The 24,372-nt window shown below is 35.1% G+C and overlaps 1 protein-coding gene across 8 annotated transcripts in view; it reads right to left on the bottom strand.

Moving 5' to 3' along the window:
• The window catches only part of SPATA6 (spermatogenesis associated 6), a 171,734-nt gene that overhangs the window by 78,077 nt on the left and 69,285 nt on the right, over positions 1-24,372 (bottom strand). For all 8 annotated transcript variants that reach the window (XM_004025755.5, XM_004025756.5, XM_019018104.4 and 5 more), the window contains 3 exons: positions 22,695-22,988; positions 18,617-18,704; positions 8,652-8,692 (listed from right to left, as the gene is read on the bottom strand). In XM_004025755.5, the coding sequence (XP_004025804.1) occupies positions 8,652-8,692; positions 18,617-18,704; positions 22,695-22,988 (423 nt within the window). The remainder of the gene's footprint in view (positions 1-8,651; positions 8,693-18,616; positions 18,705-22,694; positions 22,989-24,372) is intronic.

The raw sequence follows: 24,372 nt of genomic DNA, 5'->3' as shown, positions 1-24,372 counted from the left end.
GGAGATACAATTCAAGTTGAAGTTTGGGTGGGGACACAGCCAAACATATCAATGTTTATATTAACTCTCCTATGCTTTGCCCTGGAACTGATCCACATGATTTCCATGCACAGTCTATTGGCTAGAACTAGGCCCCATCTACGTGCAATTAGGCTTAGAAGTATGGGAAAGTGTGTGTATAGCCGATAAGAAATGTCTCTGCCACATTCACTATTGCCACTTTTATTTGCAGTATTGAAGATCCTGGTAACCCGAGACAAATATTATGAAAGGCAAAAATAAAATTCTTTATATGTAGATGATAAGTTTACCTCTATAAAAAAATCCAAGAACATCTATTAAAAGATTATCATGCAAAAATCAATTCCAAACCTATATATCAGTAAAACAACAAAAATGTAATTTTATATAAAAAAAAAAGTCCATTCACCATAGGAACAAGCCATAAAGTTTCTAGGAATATGTCTAACAAACAGTGTACAACACACTAATGGAAAAACATGTAACTTTCGTGAGACATGAGAACTGAGACCATTTGCATTCATATGGCTTAACCATCAGAACAAAGAACTAAGACCTACCTACTAGAACATGACATTCTCATGAGTTCCTCAATTCTTGCCCAGGAAAATAAAGCTATAAACCAGTAAATAACTTGGTTATTTTCTTCAAGACCTTCCCATAAATCATTTACCTGAGCAACAGACTGCTCAATCATCAATCACCTACCTTCTCCAAACAACAGATTCTGAATCCTGGCAAACAGTTCCCTTCTTATGACAATAGATCACTCAACTGAACAAATCAATCCCTTCCTTATCAAAATAGTGTTTACTTGTCAAGACTTTCTTTAAGACCCATGCCTTAATTCCATTAATCCTAAACTTTTATATCACAAACTTTGCCTACTAGAATCCCACACTGAAAGCTCTCTTAAAACACTCAAGCCTAGTTCCCAAAACCATATAAATATCAGCCATTAACCTGCCTCTTTCAGAGACAACACTAAGACTGTCAAGGTAGTGCTCTCCCATACTGTATTATGTCATAAACTCAGCTTTGCATATCAACAGGTTATTCAGTTATTGTGATGTACTTCTGACCAGATGGCAGTTGACAATCCTAGAAGTCCAATAAGATCCAATAGGCCCTTTTGCTGCCACAGCTAAGATCTTCAACTTAGAAATACTAAATTCCTCTGTGACTTCTTTTAGCCTCTCTCTTCAGGGATCTCTCTGGCTATAACGGTGAAGTGGGTCTTGGTACTGAGTCTCAGCTCCAATTTCCTTTGGTTAAGCTCTCAATCACTGAGTTACCCTGTCTTTCAGAAATGTAGAAGACTTTCAGTAATCTATTAATTATCTGATCATAGTTGCAAATTTGTATGCCAGGGAGAAATCTGTCTCATTACTAACAATACTAATATATATCTCTTTGTCTTTGTCACTTTTTGAGGGGAGTCTATAAAAGAAAGTTCCTAGAGAAGTGAAGAGATAAAAGCCACTAAACCCATTTTTGAGCCAGGCCCAAAGACTCACAGGTTCAGCTGTTCTCATTGTACCAACATCCTTATAATAAAATCTTTGCCCTGGGTCACTTGTCAAAATATCATGAAAACGTTCCTCTGTTTTGTTTTGTTTTGTTTTTTTAATTGTTTTCTTCATGAGAGAAATTTCCTCTGGGAGAGACTGCCTCCAAATCTCCCATGTTTCTAGAATTGCAAATCTGTCCAGTCTTCAATTTGAAATAAGCAACTATTAAAATGAGGGCAAAGACAAAATGCACACAAGTAATATATTTGACCAACACCGCCAGACTCATGGATTTATTTCAGTCTAGGTCCATGCCCCTTCCAAGTTATATTCAAGCTTCCTACACGTATTCATACTAGAACTTTAAATTATACACTTATTTTTCTAAACAGCATGATTTCACCAAGGATATTTTAGACTTACAATGGCAACTTTGGATAATTTTTTATATAAATAAAACTGTTTGAAAGGTACCTTAAAATGGAAAGAAGCAAAATCTCATACATCCAATGGTCTATATTTCCTAATTGCTATGACAAAATTTATTTTTTAATCCAGATTCTAAAAATTCCTTCCTTAAAAGATTTGCTAGCCAAGGCAAATTAAAAATATAAAATGTTAAAACCATTTGCCTTTCAGATGCCTTCACATTCTAATTTGAAAGACACAGCATTTATCCCACTATTCCTTATCTCCTGTGTTATGTTCCTCCATCACCCTCAGGCCTCTATCCTTCCTCTTGCCTGCTTTCCTTTCCATCTGACCTGCTAGAAACAAAAGTTCAGTAACTTCTTAAAGGTAAATCCCCTTCAGAATGGGACAAGTGTCATGTGGTTGAGTTTTAAGCACTGGTCTGTTGATTTTTAAGCTTCTGGGATGAAAACCACTGCCAAAGACTCTCCAAAGCCTAAACAAGATAAACAGGAATTTGCAGAAAAATTTAGAATTCTGTGAACTCCAACCTAGTCCTTGTACATTTTCCTATTTCAATAAATGGTATCATCAAACATTGAGTTGTGAAAATCAGAAATCTAACAATTTTTCTTAAGATTGCAGAGCTAAGTTCCTTTCAGTGTTCTTTGATTTCAAAGCCTTCCTGGCTATTTTTGCCTAGCTCCTGGAATTAAAAAAAAAAAAAAAAAAAGCCTAGAGGTATTTTTACTGGGATCTTGCTAATTTTTAAATTACTCTAGGTAGAGAACACCTTCAAAACATCAAATTTTTCTCTATGAGAACACATTCAGTCATGTGTTCTCATTGTTAAGTATGCATTGCTTAACAATGGGGATACCTTCTGAGAAATACGTCATTAGGCGATTTTGTCACCATGCAAACATCATAGAGTGTACTTACATAAATCTAGATGGTGTAGTCTACAACATACCTAGGCTACAATGGTATAGCCTATTGTACCTAGGCTACAAACCTGTACAGCTTGTTACTGTACTGAATGCTGTAAGCAATTTTAACAGAATGATAAGGATTTGTATATCAGACCTAAACATAGAAAAAGTACATCAAAAATAGACATTATAATCTTACAAAATGACTGTCATATTTGTGGTCCATCGCTGACCAAAACATCATCACACACCACTTCTTTTCCATTTTTCAGGTCTACTTTTCCAACATTAGTTCTAAATATCTGTCTAATATCTCTACGGCTATCACCCTCCATTACTACCACCCCAATCTAACCTATCACTTCTCACCTTGACTATTCAATGGCCTACTAACTTGGCTACCAGCATCCACTCTTTTCTCAGTCCATTCATTTTCCATACTGCAATTCAGAGTGATATTTTCAAAGTATAAATCTCGCCATGTCACCTTGCTATTTAAAATCATTTCATTTGCTCCCATTGTACTTAGGATAATTACCAAAATCTCCGATATGGCCTAAAAGATTTAATCCCTACCTGCTTCTACAGGCTCAATTTACACCATGTACCTATTCATGTCTTTACTTCCAGCAACACCAATATTTTAGTTGCTTAGCCACTGAACCTTAATGAATGCTATTTTCCCTTTTCTATTGCAGATGCTCTTCCCTCCCCTTTTCATAGAGTAAACTCCTATTCATCTTCAAAGCTCAACATCCTCAAAATACCTTTTCCATTCTCCTCAACCAGGTCAAACCATCTCAGTACATAATGTCAAAGCATTATGTATGTCCTCCATGATATGTATCACAGTTCCAAGTACATATGAATGTTTGTGATTTTCTTAGTATGTCTTCTTCCTTCACTACCATGAAATATCCATGAGGGCAGAGACGATTTCTAGTTTTGCTAATTTTCTATTTCTAGCATAATAGTGTCAGTCACATAATCTTTTTTAAAGAGATATTAGCAGGGGAACGGAACAGAGTATTATAGGTGTAATAGAAATGGCTGGCTGCCCACAATTCAGCTTTCCCTCTTCCAGAGTAAAACTGTTGCTAAGAAGCAATCTTTACATCTAGGTAAGAGAATGTGATTAGTTATTGGCAACAGTAAGTAGGCAAGAATGGTGTGTCAACGTCAATCCCGGGCCCAGGCGTTTAAGAAACAGATATGGCTTCTCCATATTTTCCATCGTCTTCTACCATGTGAAGAAGACACCAAGGCCTCAGGGTGAGCCAAAGCCGTAAGATGGGTCACAGCATGGAGAAAATAGCATACAGATCGAAAGTATCCTCAATTTAACTGTTATGTAATTAAAAACTAAATTTCTATTATATTAAGATTCCAACTGTTGGAGGCTTACAGGTGTATCAAATAGCATTACCCCAATGAGTTTACCAGTTGTTATCTTAATGTACTAGCCTTATCAGAAATCAATATATGCACTGGCTTATCAGTTGGGGGCAGGCAGCATGGGGAAAAGCTATTTTTGAATACAAAATTTAAGATGTCTGTAATGCAGTGGCAAAATATTTAATAAAACTATAGCCTACAATAGCTTGAAAGGCAGATCACATGGTTTCCAAGCTTAAAACTCTGGGGAAATAAATTGGAAGAACAGTACTTTGTGCTGGCTTTTATTTGTATTTAGCTAAGTGTATTAGTCTGTGTTCCCACTGCTGATAAAGACATACACAAGACTGGGAAGAAAAAGAGGTTTAATTGGACTTACAGTTCCACACGGCTGGGGAGGCCTCAGAATCATGGTGGGAGGTGAAAGGCACTTCTTACATGATGGCGGAAAGAGAAAAATGAGGAAGGAGCAAAAGCGGAAAGCCCTGATAAACCCATCAGATCTCATGAGACTTATTCACTGTCACGAGAATAACATGGGAAAGATAGACGCTTACGGTTCAATCATCTCCCCCTGGGTACCTCCCACAACATGTGGGAATTCTGGGAGATGCAATTCAAGTTGAGATTTGGCTGGGGACACAGCCAAACCACATCACAAGGGATTTCAAGAAAGTGGTAAGCTCATATGGAATCAACCTAATTGCCTATCAACTGATAAATGGATGAAGAAAATGTAGTATACACACACACACACAATGGTATACTATTCAGCCTTTAAAAAGAAGAAAGTCTTGTCATTTATTACACAACAACATAAACCTGGAAGACATAATGTTAAGTTAAATAAGATAGGCACAGAAAGACAAATGTCACATGATTATGCTTACATGTTATATTGGTCTGTTTTCACACTGCTATAAAGACATACCCAAGACTGGTAATTTTTAAAGAAAAGACGTTTAATTGACTCACAGTTCTGCATGGTTGGGGAGGTCTCAGGAAACTTACAATCATGGCAGAGGGAGAAACAGGCACATCTTACATGGTGGCAGGCAAGAGAGAGCAAGCAACAGTGGAAAAAACTGCTTATCAAACCATCAGAACTCGTGAGAACTCACTATCATAAGAACAGCAAGGGGGAAATTGCCTTCATGATCCAGTCACCTCTCTCTCTCGACAGGTGGGAATTGTCCATCTCTTGACACGTGGGGATTACAATTCGAGATGAGATTTGGGTGGGGACACAGAGCCAAACAATATCACATGTGGAATCTAAAAAAGTCAAACTCATAGAAGCAGAAAACAGAATGGTGGTTGCCAGGGGGGCGTTGGGGTATGGTGGGCAGAATGCAGAGATGTTGGTCAAAGGGTACAAAGTTTCAAGTAGACAGGATGAAAAAATTCTGGAGATCTATTTTACAGCATGATGACTATAACTAATGATATATCACGTACTTGAAAATTGCTAAGATAGATTTGTCTTAGCAGAGAAAATCAGTTGTTACATTCAGTAATACCTTATAATACCTTATACTACAAAAGAAGTATTTCCAAACTTCAGTCATTCACAGAGCACCCTCATAATCTTTGCAGTATTTGCATATATCTTATGGTCTTTTCCTTAAAGCCACTTTCTCTTATTTATTTATCATGGTGACGTAATAAATGAAAATCCAGTATCATACGCTTTACATGCATGATAGCCTTTAAAAATACAATGGAAATAAAACTCACCATGATAAATGAAATTGCAGTATCATATGCTTTACGTGTATGATAGCCTTAAAAAATTGTGAAAATAAAACTCACCACAACAAATAAGTATGTGAAGTAATAGATATGTTAAGTAGCTTAATTTAATCATTCCACAACATATATGAAAACATCATGTTGTACCATAAGTACAAAAAAATTTTGTCAATTATACCTTAATAAAGCTGGAGAAAAAAGAAAAAGTGAGAATCTCAGGAAAGAATTCTCTTGCCTATGCAAAGTACATTCATTCAAAGAACTCATGCAAGGTCCTACTTTTCTAGAAAATGTTCTGTGAGCACTCCCGGCTTCATGGCTCTTTTCCATATAGAAGTCCTAAAGTGTTCTATTACCTGAATATTTATTAACTAACTACTATGTACCTACATGAAAATAATCCTTTTTTATTTTCATGTTCAATGCTGCAGATATATTTATATGACAATCTACCTCTTGAATACAAAAATAATCCTGTGAACTTACCACCTACTACCCCCCAAGGGAAACCCTGATATTAAGGAATCCAGAGATGGGAGTGGAAAGGAATTAAAGGGGTTGAAATGCAGTTTTTGGTGGAATTCATTTGGAAAAGAGGGCTCTTAATACCTGTCTTTAAATGGACCAGCCAACTTATAGCAGGATTATAGCCACCTTAGGATAAAAATTAGTACTTGCTCTTCATTCTATATTTGTATAGATTTGGTTTACTTGTTTTCCCTTAATAATCCACTCACATAATATGCATATGTTAGGAATTCCTACTATATGTCAGACAATATGCTAGGTACTACCAATTATTATCAATAAGCAAGATCAATAGGTCCTTGCCATACTGTGTACATTTGTGTGTATAACAAATACCAATGTGCATGTGTATGTGTTTGCATAAATTTTAAATGTTAGGATGGGACTGGACTAAGTTAATTATTCCAGGCCTCCTCTCCTCTAGTGAGGGCCTTAAAAAAGGAACAACTCTATATATAAACACTATACAGCAGCAGTCCCCAACCTTTTCAGCACCAGGAACCAGTTTTGTGGAAGACAATTTTTCCACGAACTGGTGGGGGGCGGGGAGGATGTCTGGTTTCAGAATGAAACTGTTCCACCTCAGATCATCAGGCATTAGTTAGATTCTCACAAGGAGCACGCAACCTAGATCCTTCATATGCACAGCACAGTAGGGTTCGTGCTCCTATGAGAATCTAATGCTGCCACTGATCTGACAGGAGGTGGAGCTCAGGCCATAATGCTCACTCACCTGCCACTCACCTCCTGTGGTGTGGCCCAGTTCCTAACAGGCCACAGACAACTACTCGTCTGTGGCCTGGGTTGGGGACTCCTGCTATACAGGAAGAGCCCTATCTATATAAGTGTTATATTCATAGTCTATACTAGTGGCTCTCAGTTATGAATCCTTAGATAGATGGCAAAAGAGATGCATAAGAATCACCCAGAAACTTGGTAAAAACAGAAAATTCCAGTCTCCATACTCAGCAATTTCAATTTAGTCGGCTTAGAATAAATATTTATAAAGCTTCACCTAGATGATTCTGACACTGGTAGATCTGTGTCCCTAAACAGTGCCTTGATTGATTATTTAATTGTGCTATACTTCTTTTATCATAGTCAAAGTATGGCAAAGTATTGTGGTATTCAGTACCAGTAGCACAAAATAGTTTAATAGTAGCACAAAATAGTTTAAGAAAATAGTTTAAGTAAGTACATAAACAATGATATTTTAAGAAAAGCTATGGTTTTTCTTTTGTTTTCCCACATATAATAACACTTACTATCAAGATACTTTCACTTAGGGACAGAAAAGATAAGCTATGAGACAGTTCTTCTCAAAATGTAGGACATGGACTACAGGTGATAGAGCAAATAATAATGGTACACAAAATGATTTTAGAAGATATACAGATTTTACATGGCACATGAACATACATGAAATAATTCTGAATCACCAGAAAAAATATATTTTCAATTCTCTTTCAATAAGAAATTCTCAGTTAGCTATTGGTATATCTTTTACCCCTCTCTACCATTACTTCTCATTTTAAGAAACAGAGGGCATGTCTCAGAGCCTTTAGCAAAACAGTATCTAGCAAAAATTTAGAAACATTGCTTTATTTTCACTGTATTTTTAAGGCTGTCATATATGTAAAGCATGTGATACTGGATTTTCATTTATCATGGTGAGTAAACAAACAGAAAGAAAGTGAATTTAAGTAAAAGAGCATAAAATATATGCAAATACTACAAAAGGTATACATACATATACCTGCAAAAATTATGAGGGTGCTCTATGAATGACTGAAATTTGGATATAATACCATGTAAGGTATTACTGAATATAACAACTGATTTCTCTCTCTCATGCACACACATAAACATAGACTAACATATTCAATAATTAATACAAATGAATAACCAAAAGCCAAAAAATACTTGTAGAAAGACATTAAATGTACTGCCTAAGTAACCAAAATAACATTATATGACTATTGTTTTTACACTTTTTACTAAATGAATTTGATAATCCTTATCTGATATACATATATGAAATAGACTCATGTTGTTGTCTGAAAGCCAGAACAATTATTATTCTACAATTCATTCTACACACCTTATAATCCTTGGGTCGGCAGCAGCCAAGATGAGAATGATCTGAAAAAGGAAGTACAAAACAATTAAAGTTTAAATTTGGTTTCATCTTTGATTTTTAATACTATCATTGTTTCTACAATTATAATTCACTCAGAATATTTCAGAGATACTTCAAAATCCTTCAACAGTGTTACATCAGAAAGGATAATAATCCAATTAGTTAAAATTTGTATTAGTTCTTCAGCAATTAAATGATTTCACAAATACTATTTTCATTTGAAAATAGCAGGAAATATCTGAATACAGAAAGGAGTAACTTTTAGTCGATAAACCAATTTGTGTCTATGAAATGAATAGGGTTTAGTTGATAATCAATTTATGATGAAACATAATTTGTATTCACAGATTTGACAGATATTGTCAAACTATATGTTTCCTATTCTTATACTCCATTCTAGATTCAGGTGTAAAGAAACAGGACCAGCTTTAGAGGGTGGTGGCATACAGTAGTTTATAGATCTTGTTGACAAATAAATCTGCATTATACATTCCAGGCCCAAGCACCTTGGGCATATAACTTAATCTCTCTAAGTCTCAGATTCCTAATATGTCTGATATGCCTCTTCCATAATATTGTTTTAAAGATTATATAAGATCTTACACGTAAGGCACTAAAATAGAAATCAACTATTATTACTAATACCATCATCAACAACAACATCATTACTATCAAATGTAAACTCAAACAAGCAGGGGTTCAATTTCAAATTCTGCCACTTATTAAACATAGTATTCTAGTCCAACTATATAAAGACAATTGATCTGTTTCATGCCTCATTTTTAAGAGTATGAAAACAATGCCTACCTTATATCAGAGAGTCAGAGTGATGATAACATGATACACTTCGTGAAAATCCCCAGAAAAGTATCTATCACATAGTGGATTTTAAAACTAATTCTAAATTTATCTGTAAGATAATAACCACTACATTCTACATGTAGATCTGGAGCTTTACTCATTACTTAAAGGAATAAGCTTTCAAGAATCAACTTTTATTATAACAACTTATAATATCTGTTATACTGACAAAAAAGAAAATAAGAACCAGAGACAATCAGTTTGCAGCTTCAAGATAGTTGACTAGGGGCATTTTGTACTCCCTTCCTCCACTAAGAAAAACCAAAAGAGCAGATAGATAATCATACATTGAATAGGTCAGCCAATAGAGAATACTGGAATTCAAAAGGAAATTGGCAGACAACACCTAAAGCAAGGAAGGAGAAGGAAGCAAGATGGCCTGTACAGTGAGGACTGGCACCCAAGAGATACTTCTCAATACAGAGAAAGGGTAAGTGAGAGACTCTCAGCTGTCCACATTATCACCATGGATCCCTACGATACCAGGCCACTGAAGAGCTCCTGAACCCTCGTGAGCCCTGAAACTAACACAAGGAGCTGCCGGGAGATTGTACCATGCACTGCCCAAGAGAGAACGCTTCCCCTGGGTCCTTCATGTTCCCTGACACTTAAGTAGCTACGGCAAGGCACCACTTTAGAACTCCCTCCCCTACAGACTGTGAGCTGTCCTGGAGCCCAGTGGCCGGGACTTAGAAACAAGCTGTCACAAGCTACTGGATGTAGGGCTGTATTAGTCCATTTTTACACTGCCGATAAAGACATACCTGAGAGTGGGCAATTTACAAAAGAAAGCAGTTTAATTGGACTTACAGTTCCACGTAGCTGGGGAAGCCTCACAATCATAGCAGAAGGCAAGGAAGAGCAAGTCACGTCTTACATGGATGGCAGCAGGCAAAGAGAGAGAACTTGTGCAGGGGAACTCCTCTTTTTAAAATCATTAGATCTCGTGAGACTTACTCACTATCACGAGAACAGCATGGGAAAGACTTGCCCCCATGATTCAATTGCCTCCCACCAGGCCCCTCCCACAACACATGGGAATTCAAGATGAGATTTGGGTGGGGGCACAGCCAAACCATATCAAGGGCAGAGACATGACTGAGCCTTTGGGACTGCAGCACAAACGAGATGCCATTCTGGAACCATTCCCCCAAAAGACTGTGCACTATCCTGAAGCCCAGCAGCACTGGGGCTGAGGCATAAGTGCCACTGGGCTGAGGTACGAGTGGTATACATGCTCCCCACCTGCCAGCTAGGGTGCCATCACAGATGGCAGCATCATCCCCAGCCCCAAGTAGCAGGGCAGAAGTACAGATACTACCTTCCACAATCCAAGCATCCCACCAGTGGCCTGGGGATCACTCTGCCCCTGCCTACCACAGCCAGCACTTGTTCACATCATCACGGAGCCTGAGGCAAGCAAGAAAGGCCTGACTCTGCCCCTCCTCCTCCCATGCCACATCATATAGTTTGAGGGCCAGAAGACTGCCCAGCCCAGTCTACCACTACTGGCACCTGAACGCTCCTCCCCAGGGAATGAGATTGGGCCTACACTCATAGCCACTACCACCAGAGCTGGCATTTACCTGTATACACCACCTTCAAGCCTGGGGACTGGCACATCTAGACGATCTCAGCCACTGTCAAAAACAATGCGCACCGCTTGGGACCCAGAGGGTCATCCTGCCACTGTCACAGTCATCACCCATGCCACACTGGCTACCCAGGGGCTTGAGAACCTGTCCATCTGCCTGGCCCATGATGGCTACTACCAGCATCTAAGTAGGCCAACTAGAGGCCCATGAATCAGTCCACCAGGACCAGCTAAAATTGCTGCCAGTGCACACCACTCTGGAGCCCAAGGACAGGCATGGTCAGCTCACTACTGCCACCACTGCGACCCAAAGACTACACTACCTAATGTCCCAGTCCTCAGCAAAACTAGAACACAGCCTCCACTAATAATTGCACACTAAGCCAATGAGCAAGTCTCAGATACCACGGATGCTGCTTATAAACAACAACAAAAAAAATCACACAGAGACTACACCACTGCATGCACCCAGAAAAAGGCCAAAGTGCCCTACCCAACCAGTAATGAGGATTCATCTGCAGGAAAAAGTCCCCCCAAAACAAAAGCAAATTCAAAAAATTGGAACAAACAACTGATATAACAGATGTTCAGATATCAATGTAAGGACAAAGAAAAAATGAAAAGCAAGAAAATATGACACCTCCAAAGGAACAAAATAATCCTACAGAAACAGATCCCAATCAAAAACAAAGTCATGAAATCTCAGAAAAAGAATTTAAATTACTGATTCTAAAGACACTCAGTGAGATACAAGGCATTCTGAAAAACAATATAAAAGAATCGGAAAAATAATGCAGGACATGAATGAAACTTTTACGAAGGAGATATATATCACAAAAAAAAGAACCAAACAGAAATTCTGGAGATGAATTAATTGACTGAACTACAAAATACATTTGATTTTTTTTTTTTTTTTTGAGATAGGGTCTCACTCTGCCACCCAGGCTGGAGTGCAGTGGCACGATTTTGGCTCACTGCAACCTCCGCCTCCTGGGTTCAAGCGCTTCTCCTGCCTCAGTCTCTGGAGTAGCTGGAATTAGAGGCATGTGCCACCACGCCCACCTAATTTTTATTTTTATTTTTTATTTTTTTTGAGACAGAGTTTCGCTCTTCTTGCCCAGGCTGGAGTACAATGGTGTGATCTTTGCTCACTGCAATCTCTGTCTCCTGGGTTCAAGCAGCTCTCCTTCCTCAGCCTCCCAAGTAGCTATTTTTAGTAGAGATGGGGTTTCCCATGTTGGCCAGGCTGGTCGGTCTCGAAGTCCTGGCCTCAAGTGATCTGCCTGCCTCGGCCTCCCAAAGTGATGGGATTACAGGCATAAGCCATCGTGCCTGGCCTACAAAATACATTTGAAAGCATCAACAATAGACTAAACCAAGCATAAGAACCAGATGTCAGAACTTGGAGATAGGTCTTTTGAAATAACCCAGTCAGGCAAAAATAAGAAATAAAAAATGAACAAAGCCTTTGTGATCTATGGGACATGATAAAGCGACCAAATATACAAATCATCTGTATCCCCAAAGGAAGAGAATATAAGAGTTCCAAAAACTATTTAATGAAATAATAAACAAAAATTTCTGAAGTCTATCAAGAGACTAGACATTCAGATGCAGGGGGACCAGTAATCCCTAAGCAGATACAATGCAAAAAGTCTTTCCCATGGAATATTATAGCCAAAATGTCTAAAGTCAATGACAAAAAAAGAATCCTGAACAAGAGAAAAGTGACTAATCACCTGTAAAGAAACCCCCATTAGACTAACAGCAGATTCCTAAATAGAAACCTTACAGACCAGGAATGGGATGATAAATTCAAAATGCTGAAAGAAAAAAACCTGCCAGTCAAGGACACTCACTATTAATATATCCAGAAAAAAAATCCTTCATAAATTTAGGAAAAATAAAGTATTTCCCAGGTAAGTAAAAGCTAAGGGAATTCATCACCAGTAAGCCAGCCCTACAAGATGTGATCAAGGGAACTCTAAACCTGAAAGCAAAAGAATGACCTTTACCATCTTGAAAACACACGAAAATACAAAACTCAATGATAAAGCAAACACACAAATGAGAAAGAGAAAAGATTCATGGTACAACCACAGATAACCACCAAACCACAATGACAAACAATAAGAGAAAAAGAAAGGACCAAAGAATTTAGAAAAACACCAGAAAATAACAATATGGCAGGAACAAAACCACACATACCAATAATAAACTTGAATGTAAAACTAAAAATACAACTACCATACAATCAGCAATCTCAGTACTGGGTATCCATCCAAAGGAAAGGAAATTAGTCTATTGAAGAGATATTGCAGCACTATTCACAGTCGCCAAAACATGGAATCAACCTAACTGTTCATCAATAGATGAATGGATAAAGAAAATGTTGTGTATATACACAATGGAATAATAAAGTAATTAGGGCATAAAATTAATGATATCATGTCATTTGCAGCAACATGAATGGAACTGGGGGGGTCATTATTTTAAGTGAAATAAATCAGGCATACAAAGACAAATACTGCATGTTCTCATATGTGGAAGCTAAAAATATTCTCTCATAGAAAGTAGAATAATCGATACTAGAGGCTGGGAAGGATGGGTTGGTAGGGGTGGACGATGAAGAGCGGTAGCTCAACAGGTACAAACATAAGATTAGAAAACAGGTATACTCTGTTGTCAAAGGAGAGCACAGTAACTATTGTTAACAACAATGTATTATATATTTCAAAGTAGCTGGAAGACAGGACTTAAATTGTTCACAACATAAATGACAAATACACAAAATGGTAGACAATTTAACCACTCTTAATTGATCATCACACATTCCACACAATGTAACAAAATATCACATGTACCCAATAAATATGTAAAATATTATTTATCAATTTTTAAAACAGAAAATCAGAACCATAAAATTCTACTTTCTCACTCACACATATCACTCAAAAGCATTCTATGGTTCTATATTCTACTTTCCCAAACCACCTAATCCAGAAAATAAATAAAGACATATAATAGTCTGTATTCAGCAAATCCTTCAGCATTTTTTATGGCACAAGATATTTTCTAGGTACCCTGAACCATACCAGAAATCAGCTGAAATATTAATATATTTTACACGAGGTCAACTTCTCCACATAATGTCAGTAAGATTCAATTTACTTCAAATGCTTTTCAAAAATTAAAAATAAGAATAAATCACAGTCCAACTTCTCTTCTGTACAAGTCTAATATATAGCATGATCACAAGTAGTTGAAAAAATAAAAAAATGAGAAGGACATCTGGACACGGTGCCTGATACTTGTAATCCCAGCACTTTGGGAGACCAAGACAGGAGGATCTCCTGAGTTCAGGAGTTCAAGACCAGCCTAGGCAACATGGTGAAACCCACTCTCTACAGCAAAAAAAAAAAAAAAAAATTAGTTGGGCATGGTGGTGCATGCATGCCTGTAGTCCCAGCTACTAAGGCAGCTGAGGTGGGACGATCATTTGAACCAGGGAAGTCGAGGTTGCAGTGAGCCATGTTATACCATGCCCACCAGCCTGGATAACAAAGCAAGATCCTGTCTCAAAAAAAAAAGGACAAGGATATGCTAACTTTGAAAATTAAGGTAATAATTTCTGGAAATAGTATGTATTTCCTGGAAGCTAGCATTATATTAAAAGTTTCTGTATGTTAAAGCACTCGTATGGCTTCTGCATTCCACAAACCATTTATAAACTTACCCTGATTTGCACAGGTTTATAATTTTATTCCTTCAAATTAATCATTACTTTGATCTGAGGTTTCCCAATGTTCATATTTAATCACCCTCACCACCAATTAGTCACAAACTATATTTCAAATGTAAGAAATCAAGGAGATGAAAGTCATGGCCCATGGCTGTGAAGTACTTATAATCTATTTTGGTTAAGTCATAACCAAAGTTGAACAACAGCAGTATAAAGAACAAACTAAGTCAGAATGGTATAACAATTATAATATAAAAAAATTATACCAGAGAGTAATCTCTCAAGGTAAGGAAAACAGGAAAAACTTCCTAAAGGCAAAGAAACTTGAGATGGACATAATCATTTAGAAAAGTAGGAAGAAAAAAAAAATAGGTCAAATCTTGTGTGTATGACTTGGCGCAACTTACTATCCTTCTTTAAACCTCAGGTTTCTTCATCCATAAGAAATTCAAACAAGAGGGACATGTTTAAAAGCAAACAAATTAATGAGATATTTACTAATGAGGCTGTACATGATGACTACACGCTATTTTATTCAGAAAATATTAAAACATTACCAGTTACTGTTGTCTACTCAAGATATGACATATTAGGATTTGAAATGTTATTTCTATTTTACTTTGTGACAGTTAATCATCTGATAAGGGATTAATGGAAGTTCATAAAATATTACGATCTTATATAGAAATGAGACTCATAAAAGAATCTTCAAATGAAGAGAAGAAAAGAAGTTTCCTCTAAGAGGAGAGACAGAGTCTAACATATTTCCTAAATTACTAAGCAAAATGTAAAAAGAGGCCAGGATGGATGTCCTTGATTTCCTCTTCAAATACGCAAATAACTAGATAAAGCTTACAAACAGTCTCATATTACAAGAGATACTGAGTTTCTTCAAAAGGACTGCACAAATTACAATTAGAATTATATAACATGGCAGTAACAGCTACAATGTGCTTGAAAATTGTATTTTAAAAAATATACCTTAATAAAAGTAGAGAAAGTAGTATGAGACTGGTAGAAAAGAAGGAGCTAGAAGCTAGAAGACCTGGATTCTAGATTTGTAACTATCAAGCCACATAACTTCTCTAAACCGCTGCCATTTTTCTCAAATATAATTAAATCGATCTTCACTTGATTATTTTGAGGACTAAAGCAGTAAGTGTTGGTGAAAATGGCATCCTATAAAAACTTAATAAATATTAGGCAAGATAATTTGGCAAGAAAATGTTCAAGAAGAATTTCTATTAAAGTAAAATCAAAAGTGAAAATTCACTATGTGTAAGAGTTCCTACCATAAGAAATTCCCATATGTATTTAAATGGTTGATGAGAACCCAGAAGTTGGTAAGTACTGCTCAGTTTTCAGCCAGGGGAAAAAATATAGTAAAAAAAAAAAGTTGGGGGGGACATTAAGATCAGAAAAACAAGAAGGAAAAGCTCTAGAAATCCAGTTATTAAATGTACAAAGAGGAATAGAATTTTTAAAAATCACTATTTGGCAAAAATCACAGTAAGAAATTGTTTGAGGCAACAGTCATCAATATATGCGAAAGGAGTCAAAGTTGAGGTTTAATAGGATATTACATAGTTTCAAAGTATTTCTCTGCACAATTACAAAAGACAGAAATAGCACCTTTTTGATGGAGAAAACCAGCACATCCATCTTAATCAAATGAGTAAAATTAACATCCCCAGTAGTGGAGAAATACCACATACCTCCTGGTGTGATGTACTGAGAGTAACACATCACTTCTGTTGTATTCTGGAGGAAAATAAATAATCTGAATCTAATCATGAGGAAAAATCAAACAAACCCAAACTGAGGAACATTCTACAAAATAGCTGGCTTATGCACTTCAAAATTATCAATGTCATTAAGCACAATGAAAGACTAAGGAACTAATCCATATTAAAGAAAACAAAAGAGGCATGGCAGCTGAATGCTATGTATGATGATATTTCTTTTGCTATAAAGATATTATTAGGACAACTGGCAAAATCTGATTTAGCTTTATAGATTAGTTAATATTATTATATCATTGTTAATCTGCTATATTGTTAATTAACTGGCATTAATCACATAAAATATTGTCTGAATTAGTCTGCTCAGGCTGCCATAACAAAATATCATGGACTGGGTAGCTTAAAGAACAGAATTTTATTTCTCACAGTTCTGAAGACTGAAAATTAGAAATCAGGGTGCCAGCATGGTCAGGTTCTGGTAAGTTCTCTCTTCCTCTCTTGTAGATGGCTGCCTTCTAGTTGGGTCCTCAAATGGCAGTGAGAGAAGGAGAGCCCAATCTCTCTGGTATATTTGCTTGTAAGGACAATAATGTCATCATGAAGGCCCTGTTCTCAGGACCTCATCTAAACCTAATCACTCCCAAAGCCTCCATCTCCAAACCACCATATTAGGGGCTAGGGCTTCAACATATGAAGTTTTAGGGCATACAAATTCAGTCCGTAATAATATCCCTGTCAAAAAATTCTATACACAGACTCATATACAGACAGAGGAAAGAGAAAAAGAGAAAGAAAAAGCAAATATTATTGTTTATGGATTCTGAGTGAAAGCTATATGGCAATTCGTTGTACTACTATTACTTTTCCATAAGTCTGAGATTATGCCAAAATCAAAATAAAAAGTTAAAAGAAAACAACTCATTATTGATCTCTCTGATTATACCTCTACATAGGCAACTGACTGCTTTGATTAAAAGTTATTAGAAACCACAACAGTTCTGCTGGCAAATATGTAATTGTCAAGAAAAATCAGATGCTTAAGTGTTGCCAAAAAATCTTCCAAAGAAACATCTATATTGAAGTTACTTTACATTGGCTTGTTCCTAAAGCTCATTTTCCATGTCCATAAACTTCTTCCAAGAGGGAAAACAGTATGTAACATCTGTTTCTAATTTCACATAATCTGCTCTTGTGGATATAAAAGACCTGTTGATTAACACATCTATCTCCCTGCTCGTGCTAAAAAACAAAAACAAGCAAAAACTCTGCATGTTTTCAGAAAAGAATGTTTAATTGCATCATTAAAAAAATAAGAGATTACACACAACAGGTTAGAAATAGAGATGAAGCTCACTCAATGTAATGATTCTATTAATGATTTTATTTTTTTTCACTCAATCTCATTTTTCTTCCTCTATGACTTTCTCAGTATGTAGTAAATTAACTTTAAAGGCTGCTAGGGAATACTTGTTGAACTCACTAGCCAATGTCTACAGATATTAACACTCAATACCCTTAATTATACAATACTATTTAACCTTCATAAAAATTATCTTCATATTGAACTTAAGAAGCAACTTATCTAACCATACCACTACTAGGGCTAAAGATGAAAAACCATTCCTAACAACGTAGTTAAAATTACTTGGTGAGAAAAGGGTTCCACAGTCAAGTTTATAAAATGTTGAGTAAAAGTAAATTAATCACGTCATTTTTTACTAGAATATATCACATTTTTTAACATGTTAATATATATATTCTAAGTCTCAAGGTGGGAAATGATTTATAGTAGCACAGAAATCCTAATATCTTAGAGAGTATATAGTTACTTTTTACTCTTTACAATATACAAGTTGTAAAAAGCTACATTATACAATATTATCCAATAATGTAACAAAGATTCTGTTTTTGTTAATTGATGCCAAATTAAAGGCTTGATTGTAGCTCAGGCAACTACGGCAATGAATAAAGACAACTTCTAGCTTACCATTGTGCACCCTTGACCATCCATCTCTTTCACAGTCTCTTCCAGAAGATCCCAATAAAGTATCAGCCCTGGGACTTGGGGGATCAACCTAGAGGAAGCAGGATTTTTATGTAAAAGAGAGTTTAAACATTCCTAGACTTTCAATCTCATGGTACCAGAAAAACTACTAGAGTACAGAGAGCATATATAATCAGGGAAACATGATGGTGCCCATGAGAGTCAGACATGTTCCAAAGAGTTTATTCAAGTGTTTTGTTGTTCGTTGCACAATAAAATTGAAATTTAACTTCAAAAATTTTTAATTCTATATATATGTGCCTACTTTAAAATGAACAGACTTGGAATTGAAATGTTTATTACTCCAATGCCTAGTTTGCTTTCCATCACAAGGTTAAAAAAAGAGCAATATACTTTGCCATATTTTTAAAAATCTAGCCATTTGCTTCTTATCTCCTTAGCATGCACATTTTGAATTCAAACAGTCTTTATTTGGCTGCTTTCAGAGCCCAGCATGCTCAGTGATCTATAGCTTAATATAATAATAGTTAGCCACATTTCCTAACAAAAAGTAAAAAGAATGATACAAATGTATAAAAAAATTCCTATTCATCAAAATTTAAAATTTTCATGCATCAAAAAATAATATCAACAGAATGAAAAGGCAACCCATTGAATCAGCCACAATATTTACAAATCATTTATCTGATAAGGGGTTATTATCCAGAATAAAGAACCCCTACAACTCAATAACAAAAACAAATAGATTTAAAAATGAACTTGAATAGACATTTATCCAAAGAAGTTATACAATTGGCCAATAAGAACATGAAAAGAAAAAATTCAACAACCCTAATCATTAAGGAGACAGAAATCAAAATCATAGTGAGATACTACTTCACTGTAATTTTGAGATACCACAAAATCATAGTGACGTACCCATTAGGATGGCTATTATGAAAATAAAGTGTGGGAGAAGATGTGAATAACTTTGAACACTTGGAATTTATTGGTGTGCAGTGCAAAATGGTACACCTGCTATAAAAAAACACTATGTCAGGGTCTCAAACAATTTAAAACAGAATTACCATATGACTCAGCAATTTTTCATCTAGGTATATACCCAAAAGAGTTGAAAGCAGGGCCTCAAAAATATATTTGTACACCTATGTTTATAGCAGCATTATTCACACTGTACACACTGTGACACAGCAACGTTACTCATAATATCCAAAAGATGGAAGCAACCCAAGTGTCTATCAAGAGAAGAATGAACAACCAAATGCAGTATATACATATAAGAGAATATTATTCAACGGTAAAAGGGAAAGAAATTCTCACATATGCTATAACATAGATGAACCTTTATGAATATTATACTAAGTTAAACAAGCCAATCAAAATAGGACACATGATGTATAATCACACTTAATATGAGGTACCAAGAGTAGTCAAATTCATAAAAATAGTAGAATGGTAGTGGCTGTCAGGGGTTGGGGGAGACAGGAATGGAAAGTTATTGCTTAATGGGCACAGAGTTTCAGTTTAGCAAGATGAAAAAAGTTCTAGAGATAGATGGTGGTATGGTTGTATAACAACATGAATATATTTAATGTTTCTAAACTACAAACTTAAAGATGGTTAAAACGGTAAATTTTATAATATATATAACCACAATTTAAAAAAACAAATTTTTTTAAAAGACAGCCCACACAATGGGTAAAATGTGGTATATAGTCTTACAACAGGATATAATTAAGCCATAAAAAGGAATCAAGTACTGATATATGCAACATGGATGAACCTCAAAAACACTGTGCTAAGTGAAAAAAGCCAGACACAAAAGGCCAAATGTTGTATAATTATATTTATGTGAAATGGTAGAATAGGCAAATTCATAGAGACAGAAAGCAGATTAGTGATTGCCAAGACTATGGGAAGGAAGGAATGCGGAGTGAATACTTAATAAGTACAGAGTTTCCATTTAGGAGATGAAGAAATTCTGGAACCAGATGGCTGCATAACACTGTGAACATCCTTAAAACAACTGAATTGTACACTTTAAATTCGAAATGGTAAACTTACGTATATTTTACCACAATAGAAAAAGAAAAGATCTTATTCTGCATAAATGGAAAATAAAAAGTCTGTTTTACTTGTCTAGGATAATTGCACCAGTTTTTTTGGAAGCATGTTAATTGATTTCTTAAAACTGTTTCCTTATTCTTTAAGATGAAAGAATCTTGGAAGCACGCTAATTGATTTCTTAAAACTGTTTCCTTATTCTTTAAGATCACTTTTCATACCATGTACATTGACTACAATGTCTTTCCTAAAAGTGTTACATTTTGCATATGCATGTATTAAGTTAAAATTGTGTTTGGTTACCAATTTGCTAAGTGCTTCTAAAAGCATGAATGGCTATGGAGAAAAAAAAATCTCTATGTTTACAAACACAATCGGAAAATCCACTTTCCTATTTAATAATGTAAGCAATCTAAGTATAGACTTAGGAGTAGGCATTTCTGCTTATTGAAAAGCTAGGGAGAGAAACCATTTAAATACAAACTTCAAAGTTTGTATCAAGCAATATTAGAATTATTCCATTCTAAACACTGACATAAAAAGTAATAATAAAACAAACATTTAAAGAAAAGCAGTTATTTTTCCAAACAATTTTAATGTGGCTTACCCCTAAAATATTTCAGTTTATTTTTGTACATAGCATTTTAATTAAAATGTTACTATTCCTTCAGATGAAAATATAGTATATCCTTTCTTTTCAATTTAATTTGTAATTGTGGGAAGACTTAAAATTAAAGGCATTCTAAAACTGTCACCAAATATGCAACTAAAATATTATCTAAATATTGGTCAAACAACAACAAAAAAGTGACCAAAAGTTAAAATCAAATTCTGTAGAAATGAGAAAAGTAGTCACAATAACTTCAATAAAATGTTGCCACTTAAAAGTATCCATTATATTATAAATTTTCTTTTATGATAAAACAATCTGTTACTTAAGAGTTAAAAAAAACGACTCATAGTCAAAATACAGGTGGAATGAAATGTTGCTTAAGACAATATTTAAATTGTTTTAAAAAGGTATCATAAAGAAAATCTGAACTTTCAGATTGTGTATGTTCAAAAAGTTATTAGACCACCGAAGGGGCATATTTACATACTGGATGAATTCATTTTAGAATTTAGAAAAAATGAATTAAACACATTAGTCAGAAATATTTTTATAGATATCCCAAAAAGTTATTTTGCTTCTATCAGCACTTAAATCTTGAGGTTCAGTATTATTATATATGTATATATAACACTAATCCATATTTTTATTAGTTTGAAAGCTTTCAGTAAAGAATTGCTTTTAAGGTAAAAATACTTCATAGAAATTCAGGAAACTGAAGATTCTGAGGGAGTCCTTTCCTAAACATTCTGATTACAAACCCTTAAATTTAGCCAAAGTCTACTTGATAATCATATAAACACAAGACTCTAAATTTCAACTATATCAAAAGCACAGTTCAGTACAGAGACTAGAACTAGGTTACCCTTAAATGAACTTTTTTCATTTTCAAAGGCCTTCCCATAACCATCAAACAATAATTTGCTTTGAAGATCCATCATACAAAGTTTACCCAAGGGATGTAATTTAAAAGGAAACTTACTTTCCATTTTAATTTTTATAATTTAAAAAAGGAGGGTCTTCCTTTTCATAAAGAATATTTGGTTCTCTTTTAAAGCCCTACTCTGCCATTTTAGCACTAATGTCAATTACAACCAAGTTCAATTGGTAGCGTTATTATGCTATCTATTGTATAAGAAAGGAAACCAGTACTGAGAGGATTTAACATGGCATTCATAACACAGCTTGATCTCTGTCAGGTCTGAAGACTGAAAAAAAGCAAGTTCTTTCATTCTAAATTAATTTCCCATCTTAGACTGCTAGGGTAGCAGTCAGAAGAGAAAAGTATTATTAATATAAGCTAGAAGTTGAAAGATATTTCAGAATAAGTTTTTTTGGGAAAAAAGCTGATCAGTTTCAAATAGAAATGCTTAAGAGAACACATACATGTCTAATCACAAATGGAGGTTTATCTGTTTCTTTTTTGAACTCATAGGGTCCCAGATTTAAATGGGCCAGCCGCCGCCTGGTGTCTTCAGATAGCTCACACATGCGTCTTTTTGTGTAGGGAGATGGAGAGTGTGATTTTGAAGAAATTGTAGGCTGTTCGTAGTTTTTTGCATTTATACAGTATTTACTTCTCTCAGGTGACTTGGATTTTTTCTTTTGTGATCTTGATGTTCTGTTTTGCAGTCTGCCATGTGATTTTTCAACTGGAGCCAAATGGTAAATAAATTTATCCTAAACATAAAAAATAAAAATTAACTTGGTCAAAGGGGATTTTTAAAATTCCTGTTGGTGGGGAAAAAATTAAAAAGTAATTCAAATAAGACACGCAAAATCTATCAAAGCCAACTAGATCAGTCCTTCCTATCTGTGCTGATCCTGGGATAAGTCAAATCCACATTCTCCTAGATAACTCTTTCTGCAGTAGTTATTAAAGTACATTGTCTCAAACTTCCTTAAGTCCAAATAACAAGGACTTTATAAAAATTAAAGCCCGATACTTAATCACTTGAAAAATTAAAGAAACAAAGTCAAAAAAATTATTTTTCAGTATACTAAAAAAGTGCAAACATTGGTTACATATATATTTAAATATTCATGTAATTGGCTATATAAGAGAACTATGTTTAGTACTGTTAAAAATACATGCCAAATTAGTTGATTACAAAATCTTTAAAGATAAAACTATAAAAATAAGTTTCATCCCTTCTGCTATAATTATATATATATATGTACAACACAAAAATATAAAGACCTCTATACATATTTTAATGAAATGTGTTATTTGGATTGTACTACATACTTTTAAGCTCCCTTCCGAGCTGTAACTTCACAATGACAGATAAACATACCATCTTAATTCTGGTCCCATATTTTTATAAAATTAGGAATATAAAAAGCATTATAAACTTAGTAACATTTTATCTAATAAAACTGGTTAGCAGTCTAAAAGTTTTGAGGCTAAAATTTAATAATTCTAACTTTTTTATTATTAGAATAACATCTTATTCAAATAATCTCTGCCTTATAAAGGCCTTAATAGTTGGATTACAAGCAAGTAATATAATATTTCTTCCTGCTTTATCCAGAGTTATAAGAAGCTTTTCAATTCAAGAAAATGGACTGCGGAGAATTTTTAAATGTCTTCCTAACTTTAGTCACTTTTAAAAGCCACCAATTCTACCTCCAGCTCTATTTCCTCAACACCTCTTTCGACTTGCTAAGGGTAACTAAGTGAATAAAACACAAATGTGAATAGGATGAAGAAGAGTCAAATTTTTTAAGTGGATACACAGGAAAGAAAATTAATTTTCCTAATTGGAAAAGTAAGTTTCAGCTAGGGCAATGGTCTATGCATTTCATACAGACCAGTTGCATCAGATTACTCCATCTTTCCTTCTTCTGTAGTTCGTGGTATGCTTCTGGACCTTCTTCTCCACCTTGTTCAATGATTTCAAAAAGTAATTCAGAATTTTTCTACCATATCCATTTCACCCATCTCTGTGACATCACAGACTTACAGAAGCAAAGAATGTCAGCACTAGAAATGATCTTTGAGTTTACTAAAACATTCAAGCAATGAATCTTTCTAAGACCTTGGAATCATGAGTTTCTGTCT

The sequence above is a fragment of the Gorilla gorilla genome, chromosome 1 (assembly GCF_029281585.2).
Source record: "Gorilla gorilla gorilla isolate KB3781 chromosome 1, NHGRI_mGorGor1-v2.1_pri, whole genome shotgun sequence".
In the NCBI taxonomy this organism is placed as follows: Eukaryota; Metazoa; Chordata; class Mammalia; order Primates; family Hominidae; genus Gorilla; species Gorilla gorilla.
The sequence above is the reverse complement of the archived record's forward strand: the minus strand, read 5'-3'. Positions and strand labels throughout refer to the sequence as shown.